Here is an 18,872-nt window from a genome sequence, read left to right on the forward strand (position 1 = left end):
TGGTGCATCACAAACATATGTATTAATGCATTTTATTCCTACAAATGTTTGTGATGCTCCATCTGTTGGAATGAAACATGCAGCGCATTTTATTACTACATACGTTATAAAATATAATCCAATAGACGGTGTATTGAAAATGTTGATGTTGATCTTATAAGAGTAGCACAGCCAGTTGTAAATAAATCTATAATTTATAAAGATTTTTTTTTTTTTCATTTTAAATATGAGCCAAGGGTTTATGGTCCACCTTTCTCTTGTGAAACGTTTGGTTATAATTTGAGACACTTAAGTTGACATGTCACACTTTAGTTTGTTTTGGGCCTATGAAATCTCAGGCAGGCTGTTGGGGTGAGGCCTGACCTGGCCAATGAAGTCATTTGGGGGCTTCTCAGCCATTTTTCAATGTGGCAGACTCCACATCATAACAACCGCCTCCTTGACTTTTCTGTTACTATTAAATGATCAGTTGAATTAGTAATAATAATAATGGACAAGTGGCATGAGCATACACCAGGTGCAATCATTGACACTGTTGTCATGTGGGACAGGACCGTTCCAACCGACCGCACCTTCACCTTCAATAGGCTGGACTTCGTGTTCCACGTCAAGAAGAGCAAGTCGTGCATCTTCATCAATGTGACGATTACCGATGACAGCAACATCCTGAGTAAGGAGGCAGAGAAAATCATGAAGTACAAAGACCTTGAAGGTGACGTCAGACGCATTTGGGACACAAGGACAAGAGTGGCTCCAGCAGTCGTTGGCATACTCGGAACCATCGAGGCCGGGCTCCAGGAACAGCGGGACAAACTTCCGAGTAGAATCAGCGTGAAACGAGACCCAGAAGATCAAAGTCCTGGGCGCAGCCTGCGTTCTTAGGTGAGTCCTCAACTGAACAAGGAGCTGAGCTCAAAGCCTGAGAGGTCTGAGAGGAGGGCGGTCATAATAATAGTAATGATAATCATAATAATACAGTCCACATATGCAAACCTTGCACATATATATGCAAAGGGGTATTTTTGTATACAAATTAAAAGATTAAAATAAAAGTAAATTAAGATTTAAAATTTTACAATAGTGTTCATAGTGTCACACATGTGAGTTTGAGAGGCAGGCTAAGGGCTTAACTGAGGGCAGGGACTGAAGAAGTGCACTGACCTTCCTTCTCTCTCTTCTGCGGATCACCTGAACCGAAAGCTCCTCCAGTTCCTGCACTCCCTTCATAGCCACGCCTCCTTCTGACCTCACTTCCTGCTTGAGCCCTCACAGACCCGCCTCCTCCTCCCCAGAACTATAAAAGCCCAGCCCCTTCCCTTCCTGTCCTGGCCTGTCCCTATTTGGGCGCTGACCCATGCGGTTCTCTGCAGCTAATCATTTTTTACTTACAATTGTGTACAACATACAGGGTGGATCTCCAATTCTCTGTCTGTCTTTTCTTGTGTTTTACAATATATTTTTTTGCCTTAGCATTTTTCATTCCTTCCTGTGTATTAATAAACTGAGGTAAATTGATTTTAAATTGTCTAAATCAGACTTCTTCTTCAGGCATTGACAGGTATGAATGTGGGATGTCCTCAGCACGTTAATCAGTACATTTACGCTATGCCACCTTATATTCCACATTCCTGTTACAAAAGAATAAAACATCTCCCTTCTCTAAGCACAGTAGATATTAACCAGAGCAGTCATCGTAAAGAAGGATTTGCAATCACGCCAGAGCAGTTTGGTGTAATGCACACATACCATCAACGAACGCTCAGGGCCAGTCGAGGGAGGCCTTCTCAGAGCCCACCAGGCCTCGGTTTACAAGCTGAAGATGATGAGCCATTCGGAGAGAAGCCCCTCGCGCTGTGCTTGTAACACCGGACCTTCTTGTCAGCGTCCTTCCAATTTGTATCTCCAGACTGAGAAAACCAGAAGCTCTCTGCTGCAGGGGTTTCATATTTCTGTCAAATTGTCCTCAGATTCATATTCTGACGATTCTTTTCTTTTATGCTGATGCCTTCCGGTGTTAGACTAGTGTTACCATTTAGCTTTAAATCCATAATGATTATATTCTGAATGAACTTAATAAGCCCAGAAGGTCAGTCAGTCAGTCATTTTCCAACCCGCTATATCCTAACACAGGGTCACGGGGGTCTGCTGGAGCCAATCGCAGCCAGCACAGGGCAGAAGGGAGGAACAAACCCCGGACAGGGCGCCAGCCCACCGCAGGGCACACACACCAAGAACACACCAGGGACAGACAATTTAGGATCGCCAATGCACCTGACCTCCATGTCTTTGGACTGTGGGAGGAAACCCACACAGACACGGGGAGAACATGCAAACTCCACACAGGGAGGACCCGGGAAGTGAACCCTTAAGGGTCTCCTAACTGCGAGGCAGCAGCGCTACCCACTGCGCCACTGTGCCACCGTGCTGCCCAGCCCAGAAGGTACGGCGTCAAATACGATTACATTTTCTTTAATTGATGTTGGAAGTCACTATTTATCTAAAATATCTGACTTAATAAGTAAATGGCTGTTATTATGAAATGCTTGTGTTACCACTAAGATATCATTTTTAAACCAGATGCTGAGGAAAACTGTTCTATTTGTATGTCTAATTTTTTTAATGTCCCAAATTAAACATCACTGAGGGGAGAAATTGTGTTTGTATGCAGTCAACCAGGAAACCAAGGCTCGGCTGCGCAGCTTAAATCTGCCGTCAAAATAAGGAGAACCTCAATGGCATCTTGTCTCGAAGAGCCCTCATTTATGTTTCTCTTTTAATTATTGGAGATTTCCCAATCAAACACATTCACTGCCCTTTGACTACATGACTTTCAGGTTGGTTTTTTTTTTTCAAGTAATGAGGCTTTTTCCATTTTTTTTTATTTTCCATTTCCCATTAACCATCTAAAACAATCTTGACAGCCCCTCTTCTTGCACTCAAAGATAAATGAGCCCACATTTAACCAGGCATCACATCTTTTTTGAATGTTATCGCCTCAAGGCAGATTTTCAGATCGATTCTTGCATATTTTAATCTCAAAACAAGTTGTGTGACCCCGAATTGAAATCCCACCACGTGTTCGTATTAAACCATCAGGCTCACACTTTCCAATATGCTCCGTCAAGTTAGCAGGCAGTGACCACTGTAATGTCCGGCTGTGCTCGTCCAGGGTGGACATCTGCCTTGTGTCCAGTGCTGCCGGAATGGGCTCAAGACCCTGGAGACCCCCGGAATTAGCCTGCGCACACATTGCTATATATACGTCACCCCTTGGAGGCGCCGCCAGCTACAAGGCACGGGAATGTGGTGGGGTACGGTGGGTCCCTGCTGAACGGCAGTAGTAAGACGTTCTTTCCGCCACCGGCTGCGAGTCTGTTTGAAGGCCCCGGCTCACCGGCTCACCGCACGGACTTCATGAGAACGTCTATCCGTCGAAGGTGCGGCGCAATATGCTAATTGTCCTTTTTCGCATAACATTGATTTTTTTTTAAATCTAGAATAAAAAAGTTTAGAAAGAACAGCAATTTGCTCATTCGGCATAACATCGGAGGGATCTTTTCACTTTTACAATAAAAGAGGTTAGAAACAATCAGCGTGACTGATTTATTAAGTGACTGCAATTCAGAAGTTACAATTTGAATAAAGTAACAACAGCACAGATCACTGTAACGAACACTTAAACCAGGTGAAATAGGTCATTATGGGTATGAAAGGTGGAAATGCTTTTCTTGTTTTTAAGACGTTTAAGAGAATCAGTGAAAGTCTGACATTTAATGATTCTTGGATGAAATTTCACATTCACAAATGTAACTTCGGTCAATCTTTCAATTCCTCTTTGTATGAGTTTCAAGCGCGCAACGCAGAATTCGCTGAAGAAAGGCCGATCAAGAGCATCCCAGCTCATCCCAGGCCGCCATTCACCGAAGACCGTCTTGTTTGGGACAAGCCGCCTCCTCCGACCCGCCCACCGCTTCTCAGCTCCACGTCACGACTGCACGCCAGTGACGTCGGCATCGCTCGGCCCCGCCCCGCTCCTCTGCGCTTGGGATGCCGCTAGCCTGGACAGAGCCGGCGGGTACCGAAAGTGTCCCCGAGAATTCCACCGTCTCCGTGTGCAGTGGCACCGAGCAAGCGACAGTCCGAGGAGTCCGCGGCGGAGCAACCCCGGCGAAGCACGGAGACACGTCGGCACCCCCGCCCTCCCTGCAGCGGCGTTTCTCGTCTTCACGGATCCGCAAGCAGGGAGAGGAGGGCTGAATCCAGGCAGCGGACAGGCCGAGGCGCGCAGGCCCGAGTGAAGCCGCGGCTGTCATGACAACGGCGCGCGGGTGGCACAGTGTCTAGGAAACCGAGCGGCGACGTGTGACGAGCAGGTGAGGCTGCCACGGGGCCGAGTGGGGAAGTGTGACGCTAGGGCTGCAGCGCTGGGGAGTGACGGGTGACCGACGCGTTTTACCGAAGAAGCACCGTGCAAGGTGGCCGGCGGAGTCGCGGGCCCGCACAGCAGGCAGAGCAGACTGACGTGCCGAAGGCTAACCAGATTATACGCTAGAAGATGAGAAGATGACTGAGGACAGCACCCCATATTGGGGACTGACTGACTGACCGACCGACCTGTCTTCCCACTTTGGATTACTGAGGTGAGCCGGGCATTCAGTTGAACTGAAGACTTGAGGGTCCCCAGTGCCGTGGCTTGAAAGGACTGTCCGGCAGCACAAAGGCTGTGGATTTGACCTCGGCCCGTCATACCCGAAGTTGCGTCCGAATACTCAGTGGGACGGCTTTGACGCCTTTGTATGGTTGGCCTCATAAGGACCACCTGAGGCGCTGTTCGGGGCGCACATTCGGCACTAGCCAATGGAAGCCGTCAAGTACCTGAATCTGGCCAGGCTGTCCTGGTAAAGCTCAGAATAAAAGGGCAAAAACGACTTGCTAGTTGCAATTAAGTAAAAGTAAGTTAGTGGAAATCCCGATCTTGTGTTGGGGGCAAAAAGGGAAGCAGAAATGAGGGACAACATACTGAAGTGGAAGGCTGCTTTGGAAATGAGAAAGAAATGCTGAAGAGACCAGGACAATGGAAGGAGGTGTAGAAAAAGCAGGTGCCTGACTGTGTGGTGTGTTTGGTAGAAGGAACGCGATCCAGTGCAGAATCCGTCAGAAGTGGGGTGCAAAGAGATGTGGGGTGCAAAGGGAGGGTAGCTGGCAGGAGACCAGTTAAGACTCTGGTGTGTGAGAAGAGCAGAAGTGGAGTTTTAGATATTGGCAGTGGAGCTGGTTTGGAGAAAGCAGGAGTGTTGTGTTCCTGAGGTGGCCACTTGAGCGCAGGCACAGCAGTGATAGCCGCAGCCGTCTGCCATTGTCACCTGCAGAGGAGCCTTGCTGGCATTGAAGGGTGAAGTTGTGGGTGCTGAGTGAGAAGTGAAGGCAGTAAGATGGACAGAAGTGATTTGAGAACAATTAGATGGATGAAGTGTCATGGGATGTGAGAAGCGTGAATGGCACGTTAGGAGAAAGACTTGTGTGGAGGTGGGCATGTAGAGTGAAAGGAGATGGAAATGTGATTGTGTGATACAAAAAGAAAGGATCTGACCCCAACAAGTGCCAAGATCCACAGAGAGTGGAGGACAAAAATTTGAGGGTGCAGCTAGCTAACCAGGGTGAATCGGGATAACGACCGCGAAACCAGCGATGATGACAATGGCCTTATTATGAAGACTGCATTATCTTTGCAGGTCAGTCCTTCAGTGGAGGTCCAGTTCAATGACCTCAGAGCCGATCTCTGCTCCTTGTGGATGATGTGATCCTGTTGGCCTCATCAAGAGCAGTTGGAAGGAGGATCAGCACCCCCAAGCTTGAGGTCCTGGTCCTCCGCTGGTAAAGGGTGGAATGCCCATTGCTGGTTGGGGAGGTGGTCTCCCTCAAGAAGAGGAGTTTAAGTTTCTCAGCGGTCTTGTTTATGAGTGAGAGATTGATAGGTGGATCAGAGTGGCGTCAGCAGTTATGTGGACGCTGGACTGGTCAGTCATGGTGAAGGGAGAGCTGAGCCAAAAGGCAGAGCTCGATGTACCGGTCAGTCTGCCTTCCTGCCTTCACCTGTGGCCACAAGCTTTGGGTAGCGACCAGAAGAAGTTAGTCCTGGGCATGAGCTGCACAGATGATCTTCTATCATGGAGCGTCTGAGCTTTACAGACGAGGTGAGGAGCGCAGATGTTCAGGAGAAGCTGAAGGTAGAGCTGCTGATCCTGCACATCCTAAGGAGCCATTTGAGGTTGTTCTGCCATCTGATTGGGCGCCTCCCTAGCGAGGTGTCCAACCGGGAGGAGACCCCTGGGCAGAGCCTGAGAAATTGTATCTGGAAACGCTTAGGTACCTCCAGAGGTACCTCCAGAGCTTAGTCTGCTACCCCCCATCATCCCGAGCGGATAAGCGGTAAGAAAAAGAAAAGCATTTATGGATGGCTGGCCTCGGAGGTCAGATGGATGCTGAATTCATGCACTGTGGAAGTTCTCCGAGTTTGTGATGTTGGACTTTCCTGCTTTGTTCTTTTCGTGTACGTGTTATCTGGTCGCCATTTTGGTTTACTGCTCAACACTCAAAAACAAAGGAGTTCTGCGTTGTTGTCACGAAGTTAAGTTGGAAAGGAGACAAATGAAGAGCCTGAGCGTCAAATGGCCACAACACAATGCAGTGACGTTGGAGATCCGCATTACTTTATAAGTTCAGGTGGCTGCCCAAGTTGGAGGGGTGTTCACGTTGGAAGCCCACATGGCACGTGAAGTATCCAGACGTCCGAGGCCGTAGATGGCTCTCCACCATTTGACTTGCATTTTTCGTGATCGTCGAGACCCCCTGTTTCATAATTTATTTTTTTGGCATTTGGTTCACCTGATTGTAACACAACCAAAGTAACAATGACGCAGCACTTGGGTGGGTTATGGGGGTAGCTGCAGCACGTCAGAGCAGCCGAATGGCCGTCTCTGGTTACCATCTGTGACAAACAGCCGTGGTCTCCAGTTCAGGTTAATGAATGGTGGGCCCAGTCCTGGAGCGCCGACTGCAGCGTAGTAAAGTGGCCTCGTGGCCGACTGTCACACTAAACAGGCTCTTTTCTTTTTCATTTTATCGCATATGGAAGGATCAAAATAAGGAGAACGCAAGAGAGGTGTCACCTGCGGACGACGTCTGACCTGCTTATCCACCAGCCAGCTCTCCTGCTGCTCCCGCTCTTCTGGCAGCCATGGATAAGGACTACGAGAAGCGGCTCCTTCGACAAATTAACTTCCACAACACGTCCAACAACGTCCTGCTGCCGGTGAGTGCCCTCGGTTGTCCTCGCTTGTGTCAGGGGCCCAGCTGGGCAGAGCAGAGCTGCATGACCTGAGAGGGTGACAAAGCCACAAGATGAGAGCAGCCGGGGCTGCCACTGCCCACCTTCACTTGAAGGGGCAGTTTAGGGCGATTCCTGGGTGAAGCTGCCCGCTCACATGAGAGTGCAGACCCTGGACTGGGACGCCATCACACGTCGGCTCTTCAAACTCACGCGCTTCCCTTTCGGTTTTTCTAGTCGGCGTCTCTAAATTCGCCAGTCAGCCTTCAGAAGACCGGGGATCGTTTCATTCCCGCCAGAGCCGGTTCCAACTGGAGCATCAACTTCCACACGATAAACGTAAGTGCGGTGCAGAGGTGAGCTTTTCACTTGAGCGGCCATATTGTAGAGCCTCGCCTCCGTGTGTCTGATAAGAGCTTTACATCCTGGGATGGACTTTCTTTGTTTCTTTCTTTGTTTCTTTCTGTGACTGGTCTGCAGGAGAATGGCAAGTCCCCCAATCATAGCAGGAGGTCTAAGGACACCAGTGCAGACAATGGCAAAGGTGGGACACACTCGCCTGTGCTGGGTGGTGGTGACGCAGGTGCCTCAGATGGCGGTGGGTGATGAGCCGAATCTTCCTTCCTGTTTCAGATGGCATGGCCTACGCTGCTCTTTTGAAGAATGAGCTTCTCGGGGCCGGAATCGAGAAAGTCACTGACCCCCAGACAGAGGACCGCCGCTTCCAGGTGCCCATGCAGGAGCGCCGCAACTTGTTTCGGGTGAGTTTCCATTTGTGCTTCAGTCCAAGCCTGTGATACAGAGCGACTCGAGGACCGTGACGCAGCATGGGCTCGTGTGACATCATCAGGTCATACTGTGTTTGTGTGTTCACATGGCTCAGTCCGCGGAAAGTGAGACCACCATGTAGGTGTCGCCCCAAGGAACTGAGACTCATGCTGGAGAATCAGCCGAGTATGATAAGAACACGTCCACAGACAGATGGCGATACTGCGTGTGGTTTGTTCAGTGCTTCGAGTGTCCTGTGGCACAGCATTGTCACATCAATGTGGCTTGTCACCTTCACAATGTGGCATGCAAACAATCACACAGGTTACCAGTGTCTGCCGGTTGAGGGTCAGTGCATACTTTTTGATCTGGAGGCTTGTAGTCATCTCCCCTGGGATGTGTTTCTTGATGCAGAGCTGACTAGAGCCAATGCCAACCCTTTTGTACCCGTGGCGGAAAATAATTACGAGAGAGAGAGAGAAAGAGAGATGGTACAAAAAGAGGTATACATGTTTAACTTGCTTTAAAAGATAACATTCATGTCCAGAATGTAAAGCATAATCCTGTGTCCATACATATTCAGGCTGGAGAGAAGGCTGACACTCAGATGGCCCATCCAGCAGCTAGGAATGTTGGTGGCACAGCGAGCTGCATCTGACGTGGTGCTGATCCTCGTCATTATAAATTCTCGCAGAATTACATATTCGTAGAATTCATGTCAGATCTGGGCGACTACCAGAAGAACTGGCTGCTTATGAAGACCTTCACAGACTCGCATTGGTCAAGCAGACCTCAGCACCTTTTAAAATAACCTGCTTGTGCGTCCTTCACAAGTTTTCTGCCCATCTCCGTTACGGCTGCCATTTGTCCGTCTCCTTGGCACTCTCTCTCTCTCTCTACAAGGCTCAGCTGTTTGAGGTTCCAGTCTTGTGGAGAGCTGGTAAGCACGTTGGCCAGGGGACTTCGTCACACGTCCTCCTTGGGCTGGTATCTCTGCTGTCATGCTGATGTCAGTAGAGCTCGTCAACATCTCCTCCATAAACTCCAGATGTGAATGACCACTGTGAGGTGGGCCGTGCTTCTTCTTGCAGTCATATACACAGTGGACGTGGCCACTCGGCAGGTCTCAGCCGGACACAGACATACGACCATCACTCATTACAAGACACAACCTGCTTTCATCACTAAAGACACCAGACTTCTCCCTCCGTTCAGCGCATTTGAGAGTCCACTGCAGGCCTGTTTGGCCGTAAGACGCAGCAGGTCCACGGGGAACACGTGACCAGAGTCCTCCTCCAAGACAATGACTGCATGTAGTCTGAGTGGGCACTTTGGTGCAACAGTGACTGCCACAGCCACCCTTCTGATTCACCAGTCTTGACATTCATCCTACATTACCCTTTTCTTCACCACCAATGAACTACAGGCACCTCGGATCCAATTTGTCCCATAATTTGACAGAATGACCGTCCTGCTTGCTGAAGGTCCACTGTGTGAACTGCCTCAGACTCCGTTGATTGCAAACAGTAAATGACGCACCGCGATGTCTACCAGGTGTCAGGAACTCTTGACAAAGTACTGGGCAACACGTGGTAACACAAACAAACATGAGTGACACTTATTGTCAGCAGTGGTGTGACTCCGGCCATTCTCTGGATCACCACGAGGTGCTCTTCTGCCCCCAGGACTTTGATCACAACGCAGTCTGCTCTCCGTCTTTACCACAATGGATTACGGTCTTCCTAGCTGGGCTCCTTCTATATGGTCTTTCTTCACCTTCGACTAACATACAGGAGTTGACCACAGTCGTTTGTGACAGTACCCTGGCAAAGCTTGTATCTGAAACTGTCTAAGGAGACTTGGGGTCCTTTAAAGATGATGACAAGCTGCTGGGGATGTTCAGTCAGTCCGTAGTGGCCAGTGCACTGTTCTGTAACGCCTGACGCCTGAATCTGCATTACAGGACTGACCATGGATTCACCGCAGAGGGTGGCACAAAAGACGATGAGGGTGAAATTCCATCGTGGTGAGCAAGGGGGCGCTACTGGGGCTCTCCAGTCATCGGACTGCGGAAAGCCTCGTCCTGTCATGTCATCATCATCCTAACCAATTGGAATTTACACACTGACTTAGGGAATGAGAGTCTTAAGGATACCAAATGTTAAATGTACACTCAGAATATTGGCTGTACAGACTATCTGTCTATTGTACAGTGCCTTTCATATCTATCTAATCCTGCCGACTACGCTATCTATCATACAGTGTCTTTCACATATATCTATCTACATCATATTTCTACACATACATCTATCTACGCTATCTATCTTATCTATTATATGGTGCCTTTCATCTATCTATCTATCTATCGTACAGTGTCTTTCACATATATCTATCTAATCCTGCCGACTACACTATCTATCTATTATATAGTGCCTTTCATATCTTTGTCTATCTCTCTGTATTCTTTCCCTCTCTCTATTCACCAAATATCCACCTACCTCCTTAATGATGGCACTTGGTGGGATTTCTCCTCCAGTAATTCTGCCCGCCTTTGGTTTCCTTTGCCCCCTACCGCAGGGGCTGACGTGTGACTTCTTGGGTGTCCCTAACTTCTTCTCTGTTCTCCCCGCAGTATGCAGTCAGCAGCAAGAAGGTCCTGAGTGACGGTGGCAACGAGATCTCCCCGTACTCACTTTCTCCCCTGAGTAATAAGAGGTAGGCGCCCCCGGTGGCCATCCCACCCCACATGACCACACGCCGTCCATCACTGACATCTTTCCCCCCTTTTAGTCACAAGCTGCTCCGCTCGCCGAGGAAGCCCACAAGGAAGATCTCCAAGATCCCCTTCAAGGTTCTGGACGCCCCGGAGCTGCAGGACGACTTCTACCTGAACCTGGTCGACTGGTCCGCCTCCAACGTGCTGAGTGTGGGACTGGGGGCCTGCGTGTACCTGTGGAGCGCGTGTACCAGCCAGGTGGGGGATGCTTAGGGGGGAAACGAGAAGGGTGAGTGAGGCCGTGCTGTATGCCAGTGTCTGATGCATCTCGCCCTGCAGGTGACTCGGCTATGTGACCTGTCAGCTGACGGGGACTCGGTGACTTCAGTGTGCTGGAGTGAAAGGGTGAGTAGAGTCGCTGAGCTGTGTGCCCGACTATTGGCGCGCCGACTCATTTAATCTCCCGGTTTGGCTTTACAGGGCAACTTGGTGGCTGTTGGCACTCATAAGGGCTTTGTGCAGATCTGGGACTCGGCAGCTGGCAAGAAATTGACCTGCCTGGATGGCCACTCGGCTCGAGTCGGTGAGACTCATGAGTTTTCTGTCTGTCGTGGTGTCCCTGTGGTGGCCCTCTGTTCCTCCTGCCACCCAGTTAACTGATGTCTTCTGTATTGTCCGCCTCAGGGGCTCTGGCCTGGAACGCGGAGCAGCTGTCCTCCGGAAGCCGGGATCGTCTCATCCTGCAGCGGGATGTGCGCAGCCCACCGGTGCAGAGCGAGCGCCGACTGCAGGGTCATCGGCAGGAAGTGTGCGGCCTCAAGTGGTCGCCGGACCACCAGCACCTGGCGTCTGGGGGCAACGACAACAAGGTGCTATGTCTGTGTCCAGTGATGGCGCGCCATGGCTCATGGCAGGTATGACGGTGCTCAGCTTTGCGCTCCTCTTGCAGCTCTTTGTGTGGAACAACTCGAGTCTGAGCCCAGTGCAGCAGTACACGGAGCACCTGGCGGCCGTCAAAGCCATCGCCTGGTCACCTCACCAGCACGGCCTGCTGGCCTCGGGCGGGGGGACCGCTGACCGCTGCATCCGCTTCTGGAACACGCTGACCTGCCAGCCCTTGCAGTGCGTCGACACGGGCTCACAGGTGTGCAACCTGGCCTGGTCCAAGCATGCCAACGAGCTGGTGAGTGTCTGTGCCGCTTGCATCGGGTTTAACGAGTCGGGCGCGTGAAACTGTTGAAGAGTCGCATCGTTTGACATGCCCGCCGATTTCTAGTCATGTAAAATGTCGATCTGCAGATGCAGTAGAAGTCATGCAGGGTGACGTCAGTTTGGATTAGGGGGTCAGTGCCACTCGAGAACTTGAGTAGCCCGACTCTGAGTTCGGGGGGGCCGTTCATTTGCATTTTCCGATTCGGATTCACATCTGTGCTGTCTGCAGATGTTTGGTGCGTTGTCAATGACAACAAGGAGACCATTGAAAAATGGCATCAGGTACAAGTGTGCAGTCGTCAGAATGTGGGCGGAGCTAACCATTTACCCCCACCCATGGGAACACCCCCTTCGGTGTGTTTGTGTGTGTGTGTATTACGTGAGCCGCCTGGCGGGTGAGGCGATGCCAACAGGAAGAAGTTGCATCATGTGCTGCATTTGCTTGGCTGCAGTGACTTTGCCAGTTCAAGAGTCGGACTGATTTGGGCAGCAAAGAGCTGACGAGTGTCTTATGGGCAAGAGGCGCATCTCTGTTAGCGAAATTAATCGGTCATACGTTTATATCCGGAATCCATCAGAATATTTCACTTCTGTCCGGACGTGGATGTCGGACCACTCCGAGCTCCCACTCCTCATCAAACCACCGCACTACTTTACATTTTTGAACCCCCGACGCTCTCTCGCCTGCAGGTCAGCACTCACGGCTACTCGCAGAATCAGATCCTGGTCTGGAAGTACCCGTCGCTTACGCAGGTCGCCAAGCTCACTGGACATTCCTACAGAGTTCTCTACCTGGTAAGTGTGTGCCGCGATGGGTGAGGGTGCCGGTCCAGTTGTCACTGCTGTGGTGACGCCTCACCTGTCTCGGCTTGTCATCCTGCAGGCCATCTCGCCCGACGGAGAAGCAATCGTGACCGGAGCTGGAGACGAGACCCTCCGCTTCTGGAACGTCTTCAGTAAAACGCGCTCCACCAAGGTAAGACTCAAAGAGCCCCCAACGACATTCCACATCCGCCGATGTCACCCTCGACATGCCAGCCACCCTCACTGTGTGAAGCTGAATTATTGGCAGTCAGTTTGTTGAGTACAGAAGAAGGGGCAACACAGAAAGGTGGGCGTTAGAAGTTAAGAGGAGGGTGGGGTTTCTTGTGATTGGCCTAACTTGTCTGCAGAGCTCCATCTGCTGAAATGCATTGCATGGTGGTGGACTAATTGCATTTTTCACTTTAACACACGGCGCACTGCAACAGTCGGCATTGCTGCAGAGCCGATTCTGTCAAATACAAGCAAGCAACTAACACTTGAACTTTATAATAAAGGCAAACCACGTAGGCGGTAAGGAAGAGTGACGGTGCCCCTCAGGTCAGTTTAGTGTCCAGCTGTCCGTAATGGAGAAACGCGAGAGTGCAGGAGAAACTGTCTGAACAAATAAATAGTAAATTCCGTTAACAGTTGCAGAGAGGACACACTGGTCTCCCAGGACCTGCGCTTGAGACCCTCGGAAGTAAGAGTTAGAAAGAAGATGTTGAGGGGTTTGTTGTAATTGGCTGAATTGCCAGGATTGGGCATATGGAGCATCAATGTGTGTGCTGCACCATCTGTTGGAATGCATTTTGTGATGTACATACTGATGCCATGGACTGCATTTTGCATTCCAACAGATGGCACAGCACAAATATTAGGGCTGCTGTGGAGATTCCAGCAGACAAACACATGCCAGAGGGACTTCACTACAGGACATCTCGGTGACCTGCCGCCAGGAGCAGATTATTTAAATAAGCAAGTTTAAATCAGAAATGGCTGCAAAGAAGTCATTGTAGCCCCTCGGGGCCAGAGCTGGAGACCCCACTTAATGGTAGTTTATCAGCCAATGAGCTCCAGTGGGATCACCAAACGTGCTATCAAGCTCTTTATATTGCAATTTGTTTTCCTTTATTAATGCATGTGGCAGTAGCGCCATCTGTTGGAATGAAAAATGCAGTGTGCTTTAACCATGCAGGAGTGCTGCCTTAAAAATGGGCGTGTTGAGAATGACCTGACTGGGTGTCTGGGACGCAGGTGACATCGAGATATTGTGTTTGGCATTCACCCCCCGATGCCCCTACCTTGGGGGTGGTTGTGACTTAATGCTGTGCTGACCCTCGGGGCCTAACTGTTGTTGATCTTGATGATGATGACGATGATGATTACGTTGTGGCAGGCCTCCATTCAGATTTTATTTCCTGTGTTTTAGGAATCCAAATCTGTTCTGAACCTTTTCACCAGAATCCGGTAGTCGCTGGACGAGGCGACGAATTGGCAGCTGTTGTCCCCTGCCACTTGAGGGCCCAGCAGGTGCACGTCTCCTCGTGGCCGAGCGTGCAGGCAAGATGGCGTCATCCTGGATATTTGAGCCGACCTCGGGGCTGAGCAGCAGTGGCCGTCAGAGTAAGGAGGAAGAGCTCAGCCATGGCCACGTCCCAAATGGCATCCTTGTCACCTGCTCCCTGGGGCGCTGCAGTCGGTCTTGGCGTGTGCTCCTCTATCGGCCCTGTGGCACCCCTGGCTGAAGCCTTGGCACATTTCTTAGGTGGCCAACACTGGCGTCTGCCTTGCCAGTTGGAGACCCTGCTGATAGGGGGTGGACATGGAGATGTCCGGCACGTGTCCACCTGGCACTTCTCACATAAGCCAGACACACGCTGAGAGAATTGAACAGATAGATTGGCCCACAGGCACATATAACTGCTGCATGGCATGGGTACCATCTTGCCCCGTGCCAGCTGACAGAGGCCTGTTTAGCATGGGTGCCATGGTATCGTGTGATCGAGGGGCCTGTGTCAGCTAAGACTTGCAGTCTGTGTGCTGGTGCTGCCCATTACAGCGTACACCTCACCTGGTGCCAGTGCTCTCTGTAAAGGCACTATAGGCCTAAAGCCAAGTTACCAGCAGCACAAAGGTGCAGGGTGCCAGTAATCACGTGGGTCACGTGGCCCATTTAACAGTTTCAATTACAGAATAAACACCACCCATTGTCCCGCCCCCTGCATTTTATTGGCTCATTTGGTCAACTCAGATTTCTTCCAGCACCCCCTACTGGATACCTGAATGGAAGTCCGCCTTCCACTCAATGAGGACTTGTGGGAGGTGCAGGTGAAGGACTCTGTGACACCAGTGAAGGGCCCAGGCTGCCTGTCAGCCACTCCACTCCTCCATCTTTTAACGCTGAGACTCCTCCTCATCTGCCCCCCTTCTTAACGGGCCGAGCCCTGAGCGCTCAGTACGTGTGCCATTTGGGACGTGGCAGCCCACCTGTCCAGTCGGTGACATGCCAGCTCCTTCTGTCACTCCTCACTGCTGCCCACTCCAGGGTCTCCAAGTGAGGCTCCAGATGGTCCACCGAGTGTCGTATGCCGAGCCTTCTGACCCCACTGACTGCCAGCCTGGCCAGCGCCTCCTAGTGACCGGTCCCCTATAAGAGCTGGCGTCATCATATTGTGACTGTTAAAGAATGACAAGCAGGATTTGTGACAGGAGTGTCTAAATGGAAGTGGCCAAAGGATCATCCAGCTAAGTTGCGCTGGAGGTGTGGTGGGCCGGGTGGTGTCCTAGGACGTGGCGCACTGGGCTCTGCCACCTCTCTCTGTGTATAAAGTGTACATAAATACCGTAATTTAAATAAACGGCCTGCCAAGTGTCTGCGTCTCCTCATCATTTGCACGAGTTGGGAGCCGTCTGTCCATTCTGAGGGGAGTCCAGCCATGGAGCAACTACAGGCCAGTGAGCGTGATGGGCAGGACAGGCAAGTCAATGGTGGGAGTCGTCGAGGAGAGGATCGAGCGGCACACGGCAGGAACCCAAGTTTTATTAAAGAAGAGTAGCGGGGCCAAAATGAAGGGCAACCCCGCGGGTTTATTACACGGCAGTGCATGTGAGGGTGGGCCGTGTAAGGCTGGCACCGTTTTATCGTGACACACCAGCCGAACGATTCGTGAAATGTGTGTGCCAGTTTCACGGAGTCGTCGCGCAAGGACGGCGTAACGTATGCGCTTCGCTCAGCGACGTTTCGAGTCAAGACGAATCAAATGGCCATTCAGCGTCAAAGGGTAAGGGTATAGGGGTGGCAGCATTTGGGGTGCGAGGGGTCCCACCTGCACACATTTCTGAGTTCATACAGCAAGCCCAAGTTTTGTTAGTGTTGGGCAACAAATCAAAATGGAGAAAAGTTCTAAGTTGTTTAAAGTCGGTGCTGTGCTTGCCTTCTATTCTTCTTCTGATGGTCCCGACCGACACGTCGAGCTGTCCCACGGTAGCCGCTCCGCTCATCTCCACCTGCGGCTACTTGCACTGCATATTTAGGGTAACACCGGGGTTTGAACGCCCCGATTGTTGATCGACAGAATCGAAAGCGGCAGCTCTTCGGGACGGTTGCTCTGTGGGCGTCACTGTGGCAGCTGGAAATTCTCCTTCGGCCCTCTCGAGAGAATGAATGAGACGGACCCCCAGTGTGGAGTTACATTACTGCCACAAACGCGCGAGCGATACACTCGGCAAGGGTTTAGTGGTCACGTGATTTTGGGCAGCTTTCTTGCGCGACTCTACCGCCGAACGAGTCAAGGGCGGGACGGCGTTCTTTTAGCCAATGAGAGTAGGCCATGCGAAACAGCCAATCACGAGGCACCTCCAAACGGGCACGTGCACAGTTTACTTCCGCACTCCAGACTCGGATCTTTGGAAGAGTTGAAGTGATTTTCTGCCGGTGATGCACTCGATAATCATTTCTGTGGCCCTCCTTGTGCTGCCAAGCGAGATTCCACCTCAAGAAACGGCATTACATTGTAAGAAAAACATGGAGAATTATTGTAAACGTAACAGATTTCTAAAGGGTGCAGGAGGAGCCTCTGTTTGCAGTAAATGCAGTCGCCGTGCCCGTTTAGTATTTGAGAGCGGAATGTGATTATTGTACTTTATCGATGTGTGTAGCAAGTGTTGTGCATACACCGTCGAACCAAAGGTGTTCTCGTTACGACAGCTAAATTCTTTCAGATTCTTTCGTCTTTCCGAAACGAGAAGGGTCTTAACTGCGGCCGCTGCACACCGCGTGGAGGTTTTTGTTTGAGTCGCCTTGTTTTACGTAACCAGTTAGAGGGACGCGCAGTTCCATTAAATGTTGGTGTGTGTGTTTAATTTACCCCGCCTCGGACTGGCACTCCGTCAAGGGGGGCATCCTGCCTTGTGCCAGTGGTGCTGTGACAGGCCCCGTCACCCGACGGTGTTACATTCAAATACAGTGAGGGAAATGAGGATTTGATTACAGAGAAATGAAGAGCTTGTTTCATTTTAATGGCGAGAGTCAAGAACAAAAAGAAAAGAAAGTTATACATTGATTTGCCTCTCTCCATTAAAATGAAACTACCATCAAACTGAGAGACGGTTCATCACTTTGAACAGCAAGTCAACGGGGGCTCAAATCCTTCTTTCCCCCACTGTAAGTGTCTTGTACGTAACGACATTTTATTTTACACATTCACGTTTTAAAATGAAAGCAGCTGGCTAGTCAGACGCCTCCGAACTCTTCGCTTCTTCTACTAATAACTGTTAATCTATTTTATTTTTTTCTTTCCAAAAGCAGTGATGTTGATCACAAAAGCCCCCCTGTGCCAACTGCTGGACCACGTCGCTCAAACATTCACACAACTGGCGTAAGGTTCATGAAGGTTAAGTGAGCCGCAGCAAGTGCCAGAGGGCATGGTGCCTGGTCTCCACCACTGTGTTGGCATGCTGAGATACAGTTTAATATCCATCCATTATCCAACCCGCTATATCCTAACTACAGGGTCACGGGGGTCTGCTGGAGCCAATCCCAGGCAGTACAGGGCTCAGGGCAGGGTGCCAGCCCACCGCAGGGCACACACACAAACACACTCGCCACACAGCAGGGACAATTTAGAATCGCCAATGCACTTAAAATGCATGTCTTTGAACTGTGGTAGTAAGAAATGAACTGTCACTGTAACACACGTGACACTAGAGGGCGCTGTCGCTCCTCTAACCCGACAGACAGACAGACAGACAGACTGACGTCCCGGACACATGGCGGTTCTTTAATTCTTTTCCTTCTCGGCAGTTGATCTGAAGCACCGATTCCAAACACCCAATAAATTGAATTACAATAGCAAACGCACTTCTCTCCTCCACACCTCCCGACTCCGGCTCGCTTCCCAACACTCCTTTATATAATCTGTGACCCGGAAGTGCTTCCGTTCTTCCTCTCATGTTTTACTTCAGGGCTTCCATCCCTATGACTTGGGGGTACTTCTGGGCTATACGGAAAATGAACAGGTGGCACCCACGGTACCCAGCAGGGCTGTGAAGCTGAACTCCAGGTCCCAGGGTGCTGTGCGGGCCAACTAGCGTCCCAGGGGAGGCCGCGTCCCAAATTAGCCGATTGATCTTTGGGCGTCACATCATTTTCAACGCGTTTCCCCTCCAGTTTCATGGAGGTTTGTGATTTTAGGCCTCATGTCACATGCACTCAGCTGACATGTTTAGGGCGCACTGCCACCTTCACACAAATTCAGCAGTCCAGAGTGCCAGGCGTCTCTTCCTCATATGCTGTTGTCCACTTCAGCGTGGGCCTTGGTGCCTTTAAACATGGCATGATAGTTGGCGCAGCTGGGCACGCCGGCTCTTCTGTCATGTGTGAATGATGTGAAGAGCAAAACACAATGAGGTGTCGGCCATCTTGGGCACACAAGTCAATTGTTCAAACAAATCAGGTTCTTGCTAAAAGAATATGAAGAGAATTTGGCATGAGGGTATCGAAAGATTGGCAACTCTGACTGAGCCCACGTTACATGACTGCTGGGT

General features: G+C 50.6%; 1 protein-coding gene across 2 annotated transcripts; it reads left to right on the forward strand.

Annotated features, from left to right (window-relative positions):
• The first annotated feature begins 3,998 nt into the window (after positions 1-3,998).
• On the forward strand, positions 3,999-15,699 carry LOC120514438 (fizzy-related protein homolog). 2 transcript variants are annotated; one of them, XM_039734818.1, is made up of 14 exons: positions 3,999-4,373; positions 7,136-7,312; positions 7,565-7,666; positions 7,808-7,871; positions 7,961-8,088; positions 10,728-10,810; positions 10,886-11,069; positions 11,151-11,216; positions 11,292-11,394; positions 11,496-11,680; positions 11,761-11,994; positions 12,714-12,818; positions 12,907-12,999; positions 14,257-15,699. In XM_039734818.1, exons 2-14 carry the CDS (start codon positions 7,238-7,240, stop codon positions 14,296-14,298), a joined length of 1,464 nt encoding a protein of 487 aa, XP_039590752.1. In that variant the 5' UTR covers positions 3,999-4,373; positions 7,136-7,237; the 3' UTR covers positions 14,299-15,699. The 2 variants fall into 2 exon arrangements, with proteins under 2 accessions (XP_039590752.1, XP_039590753.1); XM_039734819.1 differs by lacking the exon at positions 3,999-4,373 and adding an exon at positions 4,390-4,640.
• The last annotated feature ends 3,173 nt before the right edge of the window (positions 15,700-18,872 follow it).

This window comes from Polypterus senegalus, chromosome 14 (genome assembly GCF_016835505.1).
Source record: "Polypterus senegalus isolate Bchr_013 chromosome 14, ASM1683550v1, whole genome shotgun sequence".
Taxonomy (NCBI): domain Eukaryota; kingdom Metazoa; phylum Chordata; class Cladistia; order Polypteriformes; family Polypteridae; genus Polypterus; species Polypterus senegalus.